The 16,853-nt window shown below is 36.6% G+C and overlaps 1 protein-coding gene across 4 annotated transcripts in view; it reads left to right on the top strand.

The window, feature by feature from the left end:
* The first annotated feature begins 1,670 nt into the window (after positions 1-1,670).
* POT1 (protection of telomeres 1) overlaps positions 1,671-16,853 on the top strand; it is a 53,533-nt gene continuing 38,350 nt past the window's right edge. The window contains exons 1-7 of one of the 4 annotated variants that reach the window (XM_066362588.1): positions 1,671-1,926; positions 2,701-2,885; positions 4,498-4,570; positions 5,385-5,476; positions 8,273-8,380; positions 9,103-9,150; positions 11,157-11,271. In XM_066362588.1, the coding sequence (XP_066218685.1) occupies positions 2,763-2,885; positions 4,498-4,570; positions 5,385-5,476; positions 8,273-8,380; positions 9,103-9,150; positions 11,157-11,271 (559 nt within the window). In that variant the 5' untranslated portion in view covers positions 1,671-1,926; positions 2,701-2,762. Of the gene's footprint in view, positions 1,927-1,946; positions 1,974-2,700; positions 2,886-4,497; positions 4,571-5,384; positions 5,477-8,272; positions 8,381-9,102; positions 9,151-11,156; positions 11,272-16,853 lie in introns of those variants that run through there. The other 3 variants (XM_066362585.1, XM_066362586.1, XM_066362587.1) reach the window with 3 other exon arrangements.

The following is a 16,853-nucleotide window of genomic DNA, read 5'->3' as shown; positions in this document are numbered from 1 at the left end:
TAATTAGCCCCCATAATGTACCAGTCACAGCAGAAGCTCTATGCAAATATTAGTAAATAATTCTGCCTTTAGTAAGCATAGGCTGTGGAAGAATGTGTTTAAATGCTGATGGAAAAGAATAAGAAGGAATAGTCTAACCAGGCAGTTGTGCAGTGGATAGAAAGTCGGACTGGGACACAGAGGATCTATGTCCTGGAAACTGAGGTCGCTGGCTTGAGTGTGGGCTCACCAGCTAGAGGGCGGGGTCTCTGGCTTGAGCATGGGATCATAGACATGACTCCATGGTCGCTGTCTTGAGCCCAAGGTCGCTGGCTTGATGAAGGGGCTACTCGGTCTGCCATAGCCTCCACCCACCCTTTCCGTCAAGGCACATATGAGAAAGCAATCAATGAACAACTAAGGTGCCACCAGGAAGAATTGATGCTTCTCTGCTCTCTCCCTGTCTGTCCCTACCTGTCCCTCTCTCTTTCTCTCTCTCTCTGTCTCTACAACAAACAAAAAGAATAAGAAGGAAGAATTTAATATATGTTGAGAGAAGATAACTGATGACAGGTGTATGAAAGTATCAAGATCCCAAGTGGAGGACCTTGCTTAGGAAGAACAGATTTCTGAGGTGATTGAGACTAATGTAGGGAGAGGAGTATCTAAGCTTCACTTAGCATAGTTGTTTTCAAACAAAACAAAACAAAAAAATACAGCCACTGCTCATTTATTCAGACTATTTGAAGGAGGATAGGCTAACATCAAATGTTCCCTGCTGAAAAAAACTTACTTCCTCTTGCAAATATGTATCCACACAGATATTTTAGTTCAAATTAGCCATGAATATATCTATGTAATTCTTTTTTTAAAATTTTTTATTTATTGATTTTAGAGAGAGAGGTAGAGGACAGAGAAAGAGAGACAGGAAAATCATTCTGTTCCTGTATGTGCCCTGACCTGGGATTGAATTGACAACTTCTGCCTACCAAGATGATGCTTTAATCAACTGAGCTATCTGGCCAGGCTCTATGCAATTCTTTATAATTGTTTTGCACTAGGTGGTTTCACTTAACTGAAATGATTGGAGCCATGAATCATAATTTAGCAGAGGATTTACATTTAAGAGGATCTTGTCAAAATTTATGACAGAGACCTTAACCAAGATAGGAATGTGAAGGGCCTGAAGGATGACTTCTCACATTCTATGTCTGCTATGAATGCCCCACAGGAAGAACGTAACTTTACAGTTTCTCATTCTATGAAAGAACTTCCTGTTGTCCCTCTTTCTTCTTGCCAGTGGCTTGTCAGGGGGCAGTCGTTCCTCCTTAGTTCCAATACATCCTTTTTGCTGAAGGAGTAACTGGCCCACTTTTTGTTTGAGGTGACCAATGTCTTATTAATTATACCACAAAAATCACAGCCCTATAAATCGGTGAAGAGGTTCATTACTCACTGCTGGAACTACTTTGTAGACTGTACATTGATTAGGTTATTGCTGGGGCGCTGGGGGTGGGGAGGAGAACTAGAGGTTAAAAGAAGTGCCCCGCCCACCGGAGCCTCCAGTCAACCAAACTAAACCTCAAATCCCGTCCTGGCTTGGAGTAGTTTGCAATTGGTCACATGGTTTAGAAATCGGCTCCCGCCTCAGTTGCTGGAGCTTAAGGCTCCGATCGCGGGAAATTGACGGAGGGCGGAGCTAAGGGGAGTGGCTTGAATTCCGGGTGGACGCTGGACCGTCATCCACTATTTCTATGGCGCCGCGCCCTGCATGTATCTTGCATTCTGTTCAACTTCCAGGGCATCTTAGACATAGCGAAACATCAGGTTGTTTGTCTTCTGCTGGAGGGCGAGGGGGCGAGTAGCCATTTAGCCCTAGAGCTCTTGTACGCATGCGTGTGACGTCACACGCGCGCCCGTCTACGCTACGTTCTGCTGTAGAGCGCGGTGAGTAAATTTCTTAGAGGGTTTGGAGTCTGTTGCGTGGGCACAAGGTGAACTGGGACCTGAACGGGTGTGATCAAGAGGCTGGTTTAATTTAGAACAATTACTGGATACAGTGATGGCAGAGAGACTCTTCATGGTGTCATTATCGTGCGCTTGCTCTGTTCAGCTTCTGGCTTGACGTTTTGGGAGCCGCTTAGTGGAGTCGGTCCAAGTCCCCGCCTTCCCGGAGCTCTGCCGGCCGGGGGAACGCCTTAGAATTAAGTGTTGACACTACTGCATGTCCCAGTTCAGAGTTTTTAGACTTAAGATCGAACCTACTATGCACAGATTGACATGAGTTTAATAGTCATTTCTTTTCGATTGTATGGAGGTTGGAAGGAGAAGGAAATTGATATTTTGAAGTAATTTGCGTTGGATGTACATTTTGCATACACAATATTAAAACTGTCAAAAGGATTACAAAATGAAACCAAACTTCTTCCTAGGTAGATTGTACATTTTAAAGCACAGTGGTAAGGCTGTTCTTAGACCAGTTTTCACAGATCCTAAAACTGACTTTTAGAGGTACTTTTTAATAAAACTAAATAGAAGAGGGTTAAGTTTGAATGCCTTAGAAGAATGCGTTTATTGATTGTTGAAATAAAATTATAGCATAACCCATTCCCCTGCCCTCACGCCGCTCCCCAACCGTGATAATTAATTTAAAAAGCAAGCCTAAGTCAAAGAATCTTAAAGAATACAGTTTGTATAAAACACTGGTCTTTGTGTTTTCAGCAGCAAGATACCAACTTGCCTGACTGAATTTGCTTTGGACAGCACTGTAAAGCGGATCAGATATGCCACTTGAATTAATAAAAGAAGTCAGTGGGGTGCCTGAAATTGAGCCGCTAGATAAACTACACAAAGTAGATTTCAGGTCTCTACAGCTAGGTTGTGATTATAGCAAGAAATATATCCAGGTAAGAATTTTCATAATTCAAAATAGTCATCTTTTGTTTTTAGCAGTTATACTGTCATGTGGCTAGGTGTGGTTTTTCTTTGAATTTCTTCTACTTTTTGGCAACTGAGCTACTTGAATTGATTAAATCAATGTTTTTCATCCAAAGTCAGGGAAATTATTGGCTAATGTTCCTTGGTGTTCTTTCCTTCCCACATTATTACTCTCTTCTCCTGTTTGTTGTTGTCCCAAGGATCTCTGAGGTCCTGTCCCTTTTTTGTCTGTGTTGGTTTCTTTTTTGTTGGAGCAGTATTTTTAGCAACTCATTACAATAAGTTAGATGAATTTTTCTTAAAAATGTCAGGCAGCATTTGCCATTTATCTCATGTACACAAGTGCTTACTCCCCATCACCCATTGGAGGTCTTCCCTCTCCTTAGGTTTCTGGCTAAGTGTTGCCTTTTGACCTCAAATCACGTGCCTCCCATCTCATTGGAGGTACTTCTTTTTTCCTAAATTTCCGGTTATTTAGTTGCCTTCTGACTTCAACTCTGGTGGGTCAAGAAAAATTTTGAATATATGTATCATCCAACATTTTCTTGTTCTTTCCAGCTTCCTGTCTCCAAAGAGGAACTATTTCCCTTTACCTTTGACTGAATCATTATGTAGTGCTGATAGTCATTTTTTTTTCCTGATTCCTATCTTTTAAGTAAAATTGATTTATGAACATTACTGTTAATTTTTTGTTTTTGTTGTCTATATCAAAGTCTGGAATGTTAGTTTGGGAGATACGGATTAGAGGATCTATTGTTAAACTTTATTAAATAAATGATATTTCTCTGTGGAAGTTTTCAAAGAGCCCTGTAATATATTTGCTCATGAAATAATTAAATTTTAGAGCCAGAAGAAATTATAGAAAGTATCCAGATTAAATACTTTTTTATGAGACTCTAATTAGAGTTAGTTACAGAAATAGAACAAAGACTAAACTTCATTTATGCCTAGTCCATTGATTTGTCCATAATGTCCTTATTTATGAGGTTATCACTTTGTATTTCAAAGTTTCTCCTTAATCAGGTTTAATTTCTAGGAGCAAACTCTTAATCTTTTCCTTTGGAGAATTATTTTACAGGCTAAAATAAAGCTGAATTGAGCTAGTTCATCTTTATACATAAAATGAGGAGTTCATAATATTTAACTAATAAGATTAAGAAAATTAAATTATGAACCGAAAATGTTTTTAGGCCCTTTTATTTTTCTCTAGATCAATCATTTCATGTCTTAAAAATACTGATTTGCCTGACCTGTGGTGGCGCAGAGGATAAAGCGTCGACCTGGAAATGCTGAGGTCGCCGGTTCAAAACCCTGGGCTTGCCTGGTCAAGGCACATATGGGAGTTAATGCTTCCAGCTCCTCCCCCCCTTCTCTCTCTCTCTCTCTCTCTCCCTCTCTCTCTCTCTGACACTCCTCTCTAAAATGAATAAATAAAAAAAAAATACTGACTCGAGCATAGTTCTTTAATTTCTTAAAAGATAAAAATATACTTTTAAAAATATGATTCTAATTTTTACTTGTATCTGCTGTTATAATAAATTTTTTTGGCTTTTCTATGTAACTCTTTTTCTCTCATTTCAGGGAAAACTTTCATGTATCTCTTCTTTAACTTATGGTGGAAACAGAACACCTATCTTGAAGGTTGGACTACAAGGTATGTAATATAGGACCATTTCTGTTTAACTTTTTGCCTATAAGCTACAAATGGGTAACTTTGTATATAATTATGCACACATACTTACCTACACACAGAAGCACAACTTTATTTATATACAATGATATAATTGAGTCTTAGCATTTGCCCCTGCTGCAGTTACAGGAAGTGACTTGTAGAAAATGAAGATTATGGAGAGTCTTTCCCAAAGCCCAGAAGATCCAAATAAGGGTTACTTGTGGAGTCTTGATTTCTTAATGCCCAAGTTATTTTTATTTTCAGAATTACAGATAGCTTTGTCTTTAATACATACACAGCTCTTTTATTCTTGAGTATGTAGGTGCTGGGGAAGAAGACCACACTTGTCTAAATTAAAACTTAATACACCAATAGCTGTAGATTGCTAGAAGTTCAGTAAAAATGAAATATTTGTGGAGTGATGTTATATTACATAAATATTGAATAATTAAACCTTACTCAGTTTTTATTGTAAACATGGGAAAATGAATAGAAAGTGGCATTAGGTGATGTTAATGTGATATTTATAGAAATTTCAAAACATGTTCTAGTTGAAACTTTTTATAATTTTGGGTTTTATGCCCAGTAGCCTTCTGTTCATTGTTTTTGAAAATAAGGTATTATAGTAAACGAAAAGTGAATTATAAACATTTTAATTAGTCTTGATAATTATATTTTAAAGTAACTATTGTTTTTAGAACGTAGTTGCCACCAGTTTTCTTGTGTATATAAAACTGCTATATCTAATGAGTGTTTTTCTGTGTGTGTGTGTGTGTATGTGTGTGTTTTTCTCTAGAACAAGAAAATTCAGATTCAGAGAGTAACTCCATCAATGTATTATTTTTTGGAAAATTAGCAAAGGACTGTGCAAAAGTTTTCTCTGAAGGGGTAAAATATTTTCATACTACTTTATTGTTTTAGAAGTAGATTAATATTAATTCATTTTTCTCATCCCTGTAAGATTTAGTTCTGAAAGAGAGAATAGAGTAGTGCCTTCTTGGAAATTGGGAGATCTGGATTTTTGTCTTGATCTACAACTAATTAGCTGTATGTGACCTTAGGCTATTCATTTATTCTCTCTGGCCCTACTTTTTCAGTTATTACAATGCTAACGTGATGTAAGTTTTATAGCAGTTGTACGGTGTATTTTACTTAAGATTTAATGAAGGTATTCTTTCTGTGTATATTTATTCTTATTCATATGTTTGATCATCCATTTGGTTGTCTAAACATTTGTTTAATGTTTTCTGTCTTCTATACTAGATGTCAGAGACAATTTAACTGAGTAAGACAGTTATAGACCTTGCCATGATGGAGAAGAGTGAAATTAAATAACTTAGGAAATTATTTTACTTAGATGTAATATTTAATAACCAAGAGGACTGAGCAGCAGAATGAGAAAAATAGCAGAAAGAATGAGCCCAAGGGTACCGGGAGAACAGATCCATAGAAAGAACAGCATGTTTAAAGGTCCTGAGTGAGGACGCTAGAATGCTAAAGAATTAGGAGAAGGTGTAACTCCAGAATGAGTCACACAGTATGTGGCTGGTGGGATGGGTGGGCATCAGATTACATAGTGATTTGTAAGCCATTTAAAGATTTTGATTTTTGTGATATTAGCATATACTACTTCCAATTATGTCCTTGTTGTTACATGATCCAAGCAATGCTAACACTCACGAAACCCATTTTTTATATTAGAGAAACATTTTTTGCCAATCACTACACTATCAGTGACGTCAGATCCCTGTTCTGAACAGTGTTTTACAATATGATAAGCTACTAAGATTTGTAAGATCAGCCTGACCAGGTAGTGGCGCAATGGATAGAGTATTGGATTGAGACGTGGAGGACCCAGATTCAAAGCCCCGAGGTCTCCAGCTTGAGCCCAAGGTCGCTGGCTTGAGCAAAGGATCACTTGGTCTGCTGTAGCCCCCCTGGTCAAGGCACATATGAGAGAGCAATGGACAACTAAGGTGCTACAACAAAGAATTGATGCTTCTCATCTCTCTCCCTTCCTGACTGTCCCTATCTGTCCCTCTATCTGTCTCTGTCTTTGTCACACACACACAAAGATTTGTAAGGTCAGAATAATGCCTGTTGAAGTCAGGTAAGTGTTTTTCTAGTAGGATTATCAATTGTTTCATATTGTCTGTGCTTTTTTCCTGCTCACTAAGTGTAATAACGTGAGAGTTATTAATATATTGTCCACTAAAAATAAGCAAATTAATACCTTGTGGTTTACAGTTTTGTTATTTACCTATTTTCTTTTTATTTTCACAGATGATTTATTCTTCATTAAGATATATTAGCGTGTAAAAACCATATTTGTTAATGTACAAATAAGTTTTCTGATTATTTTGCCTTGCCATTTTTGACTTTTCAAGAAAACTAATTTATGATGAAAAGGCCTGTACTGATTTTATTCATTTTCCTTGAGATTGGTTTACAATAGAAATATTTCTGTTTGCTAAACTAAACATGAAATTGTTTTTATGACAAGGGTTTACTTACTCTAAGAGGTACAGTGACACGTTAGTACAGACACAAAGGAAATGACGCTCGAATATCCTAAGTTAGTTTAAGAGTTCAGTTAGACCAGATATGTTTTTGCATTTTATGATATTCATGCATATATATTGATAAAGCCTTTTCACTTTGAGCAGTGTGGTATTCTACTCAGGCTTGCTTCCTAATACTTTTTTAGCAGATTGAGAAAACATCTACTCTGATATAGCAGTATATACTCTTAGCATTGAACTATGTAATAATGCACATTAAATCTAATTTTCAACTCAGTCTAATGAGTGTTTATATAAGCTAATACTGCCTATTATATATTTATCTTTCTTATCCTCTGTGTATGTGAATTAATTTAAAAGCCATTATGATTTGTAAATTCATAGGAACTGACTCCTAAGAGCCATCTTTTTCTCCTTTGTTTAGCTCTGTGCTTCAGTTTTTACCAGTATTAATTTATTCAACAAATATTTGTTGAGTACTGACTGAACAGAATGGCAGCCTCTTCCACTCACTTGTGTGGGATGTACAGATTAATAATACATTATTCTTAGTCCCAAGGAGCTTAATGAGTTTTAAGGGCATTAAAAACATTAAGAAAACTTTATGAATAACACACAAAGTAAAAAATATCAAAATGCTGCATAGGAGAGTTCAGAGGAAAAAAGAATTATTTTCTGAAAGAGGGACAAAAATCTTAGCCACACCTCAGAAGAAAGAAGTATTTATAGCCCAGACTTTAAAACAGATAGGAATAAGATAAATAAATAAATAAATCAGTATGTATGTATGTATGTATGTATTGATTGATATGTACTGCTATGTATGTATGTAAAGCAGCAAGACAGAACTTGTTGAGTGTGTATGTTTGAGTATTTGGAAAATAAGGATTTTTTTTGAAGTCCCACTAAATAAATAAAATATTCCAAGTGATTCAGCTCATATTTTCCTGGTCCACGAAGTGGGACGTTTTACCCCTTTATGGCTGTATTGCTGATACCGTTTTAGAGGGGGTGGTAGGCTCAATCTTACATTCAGAAAGCATTAAACAAGTTTAGGTTGACCAGTTTTCCATTTTATAGAAATGATTTCTGTTTTTAAATAAGGATTTGTAGCATTCACAATTACAAATATTTTGGTAATTAAAACCTTTTTTTTATGTAGGACATGATTGCATTGGCTGGATTTATTGTTTTGCCTTCATCTACGAGCAAAGATGGTGAACATAGCTTAGTTTTGAAAGCATTTGAGGACTTAAAATCAACTGTTTATGTAAGTGTATAACTTAGTTTCTGCTCATGGTATGAATGAGCTAAGGTGATAGACTAGAAATTGTATTTCTGTAAATCTTCATGTAAACTGTTTAGTCTGAATTATTTTAATATTTTAAGTTTTAAAAATAGAAATTTTTTTTTTTGGCTATATGTTTAGATGACTCCCAATAGAAAACAAAATTCCCTTAAAAATATTTAGTGAACTTCACTGACACTCCAGATTTGATCATTCTTTGCAGTTATACTGTATTCCTCTTTTGAGGATCCATTTGATATAAGCTTCAATTGATCAAGTGCCCCTTTTTAGGTAAAACTGATTTCCTCCTATTTTATTCTGAATGAAGGTGCTCATCCTCTTTCTCTTCACCTTTTCCCTTCTTCGTCCCTACCCCCCACCCCAGCACATACCTGTTTAAGGAAGGCTGTCAGGTAGAGTTGAGTCAAGCCATGTGCTTGCAAAGGCCAATGTTTGCCTGTTTTTTCCAGCATGCACAAGGGCATGTTGGGGTTAGGGGTTTCCCTCTGATATTAAAATTAATGAAGTAGACGGAACCTTAGCTTAGACAACTTTGCACATGTCACTCTTAATTTGTAAGCCATAAATTTATGATATTTGAATATTTTATACAGTTAAGTTTGTAGTGTTACTGCAATTAAAGAACTGTAATAACATTGGAAGTCATTTGTATATGAATAAGCCCTTTCTTTTTTTTTTTTCAGGTTTATGTTAAATCTGTAGTAGATTTTCCTACAGAGTCATTGTCTTTGGTAAGATATTTGTTTAATTTAGAATATATACATACACCCCCCACATATATATACATGTAGATACACACATGTATATATATGAATGTTTTGACCCACTTTATAGTCTGATTTTGAAATAGTATTAACATAATACTATGAATAGTGGGAAAACATAATCTCTACTTCTGTGATATTGATGTTACATTCAAGTTATATATTTACCTAGTAATTAATATCTGGTTATTCTATTGTCAGAAATATTTTGCATAAACTATATGCATAACAAAACTAAAATGGAGAAAAGTTTTATTGTGTGAACACATTGGGATTTCTACTACTTTTAAACTTCAGACAATTGTATTTCCTTTGTTTTTATCAGCTTGTGTTTAAACACATTATTAATTATAAGTAGTTTATTATACTTGTCACACATTTTGCTCTTTATCATTTTTTTCAGTATTTTATAAAATTTTGTTATCTCAGTAATAAGAAGGTTCCTGTTTTTAAAGGTGAGCTACTTACAGCTGAGTGAAACCAGAAAGAAGCTAAAAGATTGATAGTTTACTATAAAATTCATGTTCTACTGTGTTCTTAAGCCTTTAGTTTCTAATAGACAAATGGAGTCCAGAGATTTTGTTTCTAGTTGACGATGACTACTAGATACAGGTTTTAAATTCTGAATAATTCTATAATGGTATCATTTGAATTTGTGAGTTAGGGAAAGTGTGGCTAATAAAGGATTGCTGTACTTTTAAAAAAAAAAAGTGAAGTAACCTTGGATATTAGTATTTCTCAGAATTATTATGACTAGGTCAGCTTCAAATATTTGACACACCCAGGAACACATAAAGTAAAGCAAAGGTAAATGAAGGAGCTCTAAACTTGACAAAAACGGTTTTTCGGAAAGTCCTAGTATTCTGAGCTATTAGAGTCTCACTCAGATGCTCTGCACACATAGACTGGCTTATTTACCTGGAAAGCCAAGTTATAGTTAAGTTGTTTATTGGTCACAAATTAACAAGTGCATTATGTGAGTGACCATAGTGATGGTGGTCCTTGAGCTGGGCTGGCGTTCCCCATTCATCTCTACATTAGGGAGATACTTATTAAGATAATATATTGCTGGGTGATGTCTGAACCCTTTTGTGGAGTGTTTGCCTAATATTCAGGCATATCCTTGTCAATCACTTACTTTTCTTTGCAAACTTATATACAGTTATTTTCAGAACACTTTTTTTCCCTTATTACCATTTTTAATGTCTTTATATCATTTACAATAAAAACCTTTATGTAGGCCTAAATAAAATCTTTATAGCAGTCCAGGAAAAAGTGAAAAGAAATATATCCCACAAGTTCTGAAGTGATATTACTTAACAAGGTTAAAAACCAGAACCAAATTCTCTTAAACATTATTTCTTAGACTTGTGTACAAATTATGCCATTTATAATGAGTTATTTGTTAGAAAAACTAATACTAGTGGTTTCTAGAGCAACATTTTAAGCTGTACATTTTCTTCAGGCTTCAGCCTCTTTTTTTTTTTTTTGTATTCAGTGAGAGAAGGGGAGGCAGAGAGACAGACACTTGCATGTGCCCCAATCGGCATCCACCTGGCAGGCCCACTAGGGAGTGATGCTCTGCCCATCTAGGACGTTGCTCTGTTGCTTAGCAGCCAAGCTCTTCTTTAGTGCCTGAGGCAGAGGCCACGGAGCCATCATCAGTGCCCAGAGCCAACTCATTCCAATCAAGTCATGACTACAGGAGGGGAAGAGTGAGAGAGAGAGAGAGAAACAGGAAGGGGAGGGTGGAGAAGCCGACGGGCACTTCTCCTGTGTGCCCTGTCCAGGAATCAAACCCAGGATATCCACATGCTGGGTTGACGCTCTGCCACTGGGCCAATGGCCAGGGCCTTCAGCCTCTTTTTAGACACTTAAAGGGAAAAAAATGCAGTCAGATGACTCATCATTGCTCATAACATGATTCTACAATGTAAATATTTAACATTGATACAGTTACTGTCTTTCTTCAGGTTCCAGCCACACGCTACACATACACACGCCTGGATGAACTCAAGGGGGGCATGATTGTCAATGTCTACGGTGTTGTTAAGTTCTTTAAGCCTCCATATCTAAGCAGAGGAACTGGTAGGTATTAAAATTGGTCAAGATTTCAATGGAAACTGCTTTACTGGTTTCAGGAATACAGCTTCTTCTGTACTGTGTCTTAGACGCTCAAGTTTGATTTACACTTGCCCACTAACCATCATGCAGAAATTATTTTTGCTGTTTTTATTTATTAAATAAGTATGGTCTTTAGATTCTAAAGTATATATGAAGAAAAGAATGCTAAACAGAAAATGACAGCATATGAAAGTATAAAAAATTCTAGAAAACATAGACAAATACAGAATATTATTCTACTATAGCAGTGAACTGTAAATTACTTCTAATTTTGGCCTAAAAGTTAAAAGGCAAAAGTGTAAAAAATAATGACCTGTGAACATAAGTTAATATAAAAATATATAAATTGTGGCCCTGGCTTGTTGGCTCAGTGGTAGAGCGTCGGCCTGGCGTGCGGAAGTCCCGGGTTCGATTCCCGGCCAGGGCACACAGGAGAGGCGCCCACCTGCTTCTCCACCCCTCCCCCTCTCCTTCCTCTCTGTCTCTCTCTTCCCCTCCTGCAGCCAAGGCTTCATTGGAGCAAAGATGGCCCAGCCACTGGGGATGGCTCCATGGCCTCTGCCTCAGGCGCTAGAGTGGCTCTGGTTGCAACAGAGCGATGCCCCGGATGGGCAGAGCATCGCCTGCTGGTGGGCGTGCCGGGTGGATCCCGGTTGGGTGCATGCGGGAGTCTGTCTGACTGCCTCCCCGTTTCCAGCTTCAGAAAAATACAAAAATATATATATATAAATTATATATATATACACATATATATATATAAATTGTGGCATCAGTAATGTAAAATGTATATGTAGAGGGTGTAAAAGTGTCAAGTTTTTGTATGTGATAGAAATTTATATTTTATCAGCTTAAGACACTTTGTTATAACTGTAAGGGGTTTTATGTAAGCTTGGTAACCACCAACAAAATACCTATAGGAGATACACAAAAGAAAATGAGAAAGGAACCAGGCAAACACAAGGAAAGACTATACCAGAGGAAACCAGGGACAAAAGAGCTACCAGACAGACAGAAGACAGTTAACAAATTGGCAGTACTAAGTCCTTCCTGTCACTGAATGCTTTAAATGTAAAAGGATTAAACTAACCTGACCAGGTGGTGGTGCAGTGGCTAGAATGTCAACCTGGGATGCTGAGGATTCAGGTTTGAAACCCAAGGTGACCAGTTTGAGTGCGGGCTCATAGACATGACTCCACGGTCTGTGGCTTGAGCCCAAAGGTTGCTAGCTTGAGCCCAAGGTTGGTGGCTTGAGCAAGGGGTCACTGACTCAGCTGGAGCCCCAGGTCATGGCACATATTGGAAAGCAATCAATGAATAGCTAAGGTGCCGCAACTATGAGCTGATGCTTCTCACCTCTCTCCCTTCCCGTCCCTGTCTGTCCTTGTCTGTATCTGTCTCCCTCTCTCTCTAAAATTGAATGAATGAATGAATGAAGTAATAAAAAGGATTAAACTACCCAGTGCTGTAGTGGATAAAAATGGAGGTGAAACAGCTTTCAAATGGCAGTATTTTTTGTAGATTATATAATTTATGCACAGATGCTGCTTTGATTCAAGACCTAGCTTAAATGTACTACCAGCTTTTTCTTGTAATAAAACTCCAAGGTAATTTACACTTAATCAAACTGATGAAATTAGGTGAATTGCTCAAGATTACAGAACATAGGGCTTAATATATCATTTTATATCTTTTTCCATATTTATATCAAGTTACATGAAGTATTACCTAAGTGTGAAAGTAGTGAAATACTTTTGTCAAGAGTTTATGAAGTCTCACTAATGCATTGAAGTCAATACTTTATCACCAACTTGACCATATTTTTAGAGATTATGAACTCTTTAGGTAAAGTAAAAATACTGACTTATTAAAGGTCTTTTGACTGTCCCAACCTTTCCTGCTGATGTTACCCATCAGAAAATAGACTATTATTGATAAATTACCTCCTTAGCTTTTTTTTTTTTTAATTTTTTTTTCTTTTTTACACCTTTCTGAAGCTGGAAACGGGGAGAGACAGTCAGACAGACTCCCGCATGCACCCGACAGGGATCCACCCAGCACGCCCACCAGGGGCGACGCTCTACCCACCAGGGGGCGATGCTCTGCCCCTCCGGGGCGTCTCTCTGCCGCAACCAGAGCCACTCTAGCGCCTGGGGCAGAGGCCAAGGAGCCATCCCCAGCGCCCGGGCCATCTTTGCTCCAATGGAGTCTTGGCTGCGGGAGGGGAAGAGAGAGACAGAGAGGAAGGGGGGGGGTGGAGAAGCAAATGGGCGCTTCTCCTATGTGCCCTGGCTGGGAATCGAACCCGGGTCCCCCGCATGCCAGGCCGACGCTCTACCGCTGAGCCAATCGGCCAGGGTTAGCTTTTAACATTAATAAAATATGAATTTATAAGTTGTCTCTAATAAGAAATAAAGTTATTTTTCTTCATTTGGGAATAAGCAAAAAAAATTTTAATTTTATGTAGTCTTCATTGAAAGATTATATAAGTATGTACCATATTTCTCCATGTATAAGACACACTCTTTTTTGAAAAATTTCAGGTCTAAAAACTGGCTGCGTCTTGTACAGTGATTTTAAATTTTTTTCCTACATTTCTCGCTTTTTCACGCAGATGAGGAATTGTATGGATTTTATGATGAATAAAACTTCAGTTCAATAACTTTATGTAATACATTTTTTTTCAAATTCCAGACCCCAAAATTAAGGTGCATGTTATACATGGGAACATATTATACATGGGGAAATACTGTATGTATTTTGTAGAACACTTCTTGGAGTAGCTAAGTAAAACTTACTTTACTAGTTTGCCTTTTTAGTGTTTGTTGAAATGGGTAGCTTGTTTTCCAGTCATGTCATGGGTCTAATACTAATTGAATAAACCCAAAAGTTAATATTTTATTTAGATTGCTATTTGCCTTTATTATTCCTGAGAGCAAATTATTACACAGATTTTTTAAATGCCACTTGTTTCTTAAAACTGAACTTTTATTTCCCTCTTTTATAAATATATACATATTTAAATATAAAAAGAAAGTATATAAATAGTATCTTATTTTGAAACCACTATTTTATAGATAACCTTAGGAGGGTCTAAGAACATCCTTATGTTTAGTTACGCTATTCTAGAGAGCTTGTTTTGCAGCTGGTACATGATTTTTTGAAAAATACTGCCATTGTGAGTCTTGTCTAGGCCTACTGCTCGGTAATTGAATAGAACTGATGTGTGTGTGCATGTGCACCTGAGCACCTGCAAAGAAAATACTTATAAAGTTGGACTTAATATACTAACAAATAAACTTCACATGAGATAATTTTAGATTCTATTTTTGCAATTTTTGATTTTAAGGAAGTAGTTCTTTAATAATTCTGTAATTGACTACACATCTTCATATGTACATATTCATATTTGTTTATACAACTCAGAAATACCCAGGGATAATGTGGTAGCACCAGAAGTTCTTTGCTGAGAGTGGTGACATTATGGAATTGTTCATAATTTGATATAGAAGGGAGAAAACTTGCAAGCAGGAAAAATAATTTGAGATTATAACAATAGTTCAAAATGAGAGCTGTAGAAATGGAGATATAAAAAGTCTGAGAAATCTAGAGAAACCCAGAGCTAACTTCACACTCAGTGGGCAAAAACTACAAGTTTTTCCCCTAAGATCAGGAATAGTACAGGGATGTTTGCCTTCACCACTCTTATTCAACATAGACTGGAAGTGCTATCCATAGCAATCAAATAAGAAGAAATAAAAGGCACTAAAATGGAAAGGAAGAAATAAAACTGTCCTTATTTGCAGATGACATGATACTGTATATAGGGAGCCCTAAAGATTTTACCAAAAAACTACTAAAACTGATAAATGAATTTACTAAAGTATTGTGATAAAAAATAAATATCCAGAAACTGGTTACATTTTTTGTACATTAATAATGAACTGTCAGAAAGGGAAACTAAGAAAACAATCCCATTTACAATTGCATCAAAAAATAATGTAAAATACCTAGGAATAAATTTAACCAAGGTTGTAAATGACCTGTATTTGAAAAATTATAAGACATTGAAGAAATTGAAGGGAATACAAGTAAGTGGAAACATATATGCCATGTTTATGAACAGGAAGAATTAGCATTATTAAAATGTCCATACTACCCAAAGCAATCTATAGTACATTGTAAATCATATCAAGACACCAATGCCATATTTCATAGAACAAAAACAAATATTCCAAAAACTTACATGGAACCACAAAAGACCCCGAATAGCCACAGCAATCCTACAAGAAAAGAACAAAGTAGAAGCAATCATGCTACCTAATATCAAATATACTGCAAGGCCATAGTAATCAAAACAGCATAGTACTATCATAAAAACAGACACAGGTCAATGGAACAGAATAGAGATCCCAGAAATAAACCCAGAACTTTATGGTCAATCAATACTTGACACAGGAGGCAAGAACATATAATGGGGTAAAGACAGTCTATTCAATAAATGATGCTGGGAAAATTAGATACATGCAAAAAAATTAAATCATAGCACCTTCTTACACAAAAATAAACTCAAAATGAGTTAAAGCAGGCGTCCCCAAGCTACGGCCTGCGGGCTGCATACGGCCTCCTGAGGCCATTTATCCGGCCCCCGCCGCACTTCCAGAAGGGGCACCTCTTTCATTGGTGGTCAGTGAGAGGAGCACTGTATGTGGCGGCCCTCCAACGGTCTGAGGGACAGTGAACTGGCCCCCTGTGTAAAAGTTTGGGGACCCCTGGGTTAAAGCCTTAAATGTAAGACTTGAAACCATAAATCATTCCAGAAGAAAACATAAGCAGTAAAATCTTGGATATTTCTGATAGCAATATTTTAATATAGTTCTTTGGACAAGGGAAACAAAAGAAAAAAATAAATAAATGGAACTACATCAAACTAAAATGTTTTTGCACAGCAAAAGAAACCATCAACAAAATAAGGGAACTCACTGAATGGGAAATCCTATTCAGCAATGATACATGTGGTAAGTGGTTAATATCCAAAATTTATAAAGAACTTATAAAACTCAACATCAAAAAAACAATTAAAAAATGGGCAAAGTATCTGAATAGACACTTTTCCAAAAAGGACATAGAGATGGCCAATAGACAGATGAAAAGTTGCTCAATGTCACTAATCAGAGAAATGCAAATTAAGTCCAGAATGAGATACCCTCATCCCTATTAAGAGTGCTTGTCGTCAATAAATCAACAAACAAGTGTTAGTACATGCAAAGAAAAATGAAATTACATCAAACTAAAAAGTTATCAGATGTATCATTGATGAATAGGATTCCCCATTCAGTGAGTTCCCTTTTCATTTTGTTGATGGTTTTCCTTTCACTATGCAAAAATGTTTTAGTTGATGTAGTTTCATTTTTTTTTGCATGTACCAACACTTGTTTGTTGATTTATTGAGGATGAGGAGAAAAGGGAACCTTTGTGCACTGTTAGTGGGAATGTAGACTGGTGCAGCCACTGTGGAAAGCAGTATGGAGTTTCCTCAAAAAATTAAA

The sequence above is a fragment of the Saccopteryx leptura genome, chromosome 2 (assembly GCF_036850995.1).
Source record: "Saccopteryx leptura isolate mSacLep1 chromosome 2, mSacLep1_pri_phased_curated, whole genome shotgun sequence".
Taxonomy (NCBI): Eukaryota; Metazoa; Chordata; class Mammalia; order Chiroptera; family Emballonuridae; genus Saccopteryx; species Saccopteryx leptura.
This window is presented reverse-complemented; position numbering and strand designations above follow the sequence as displayed.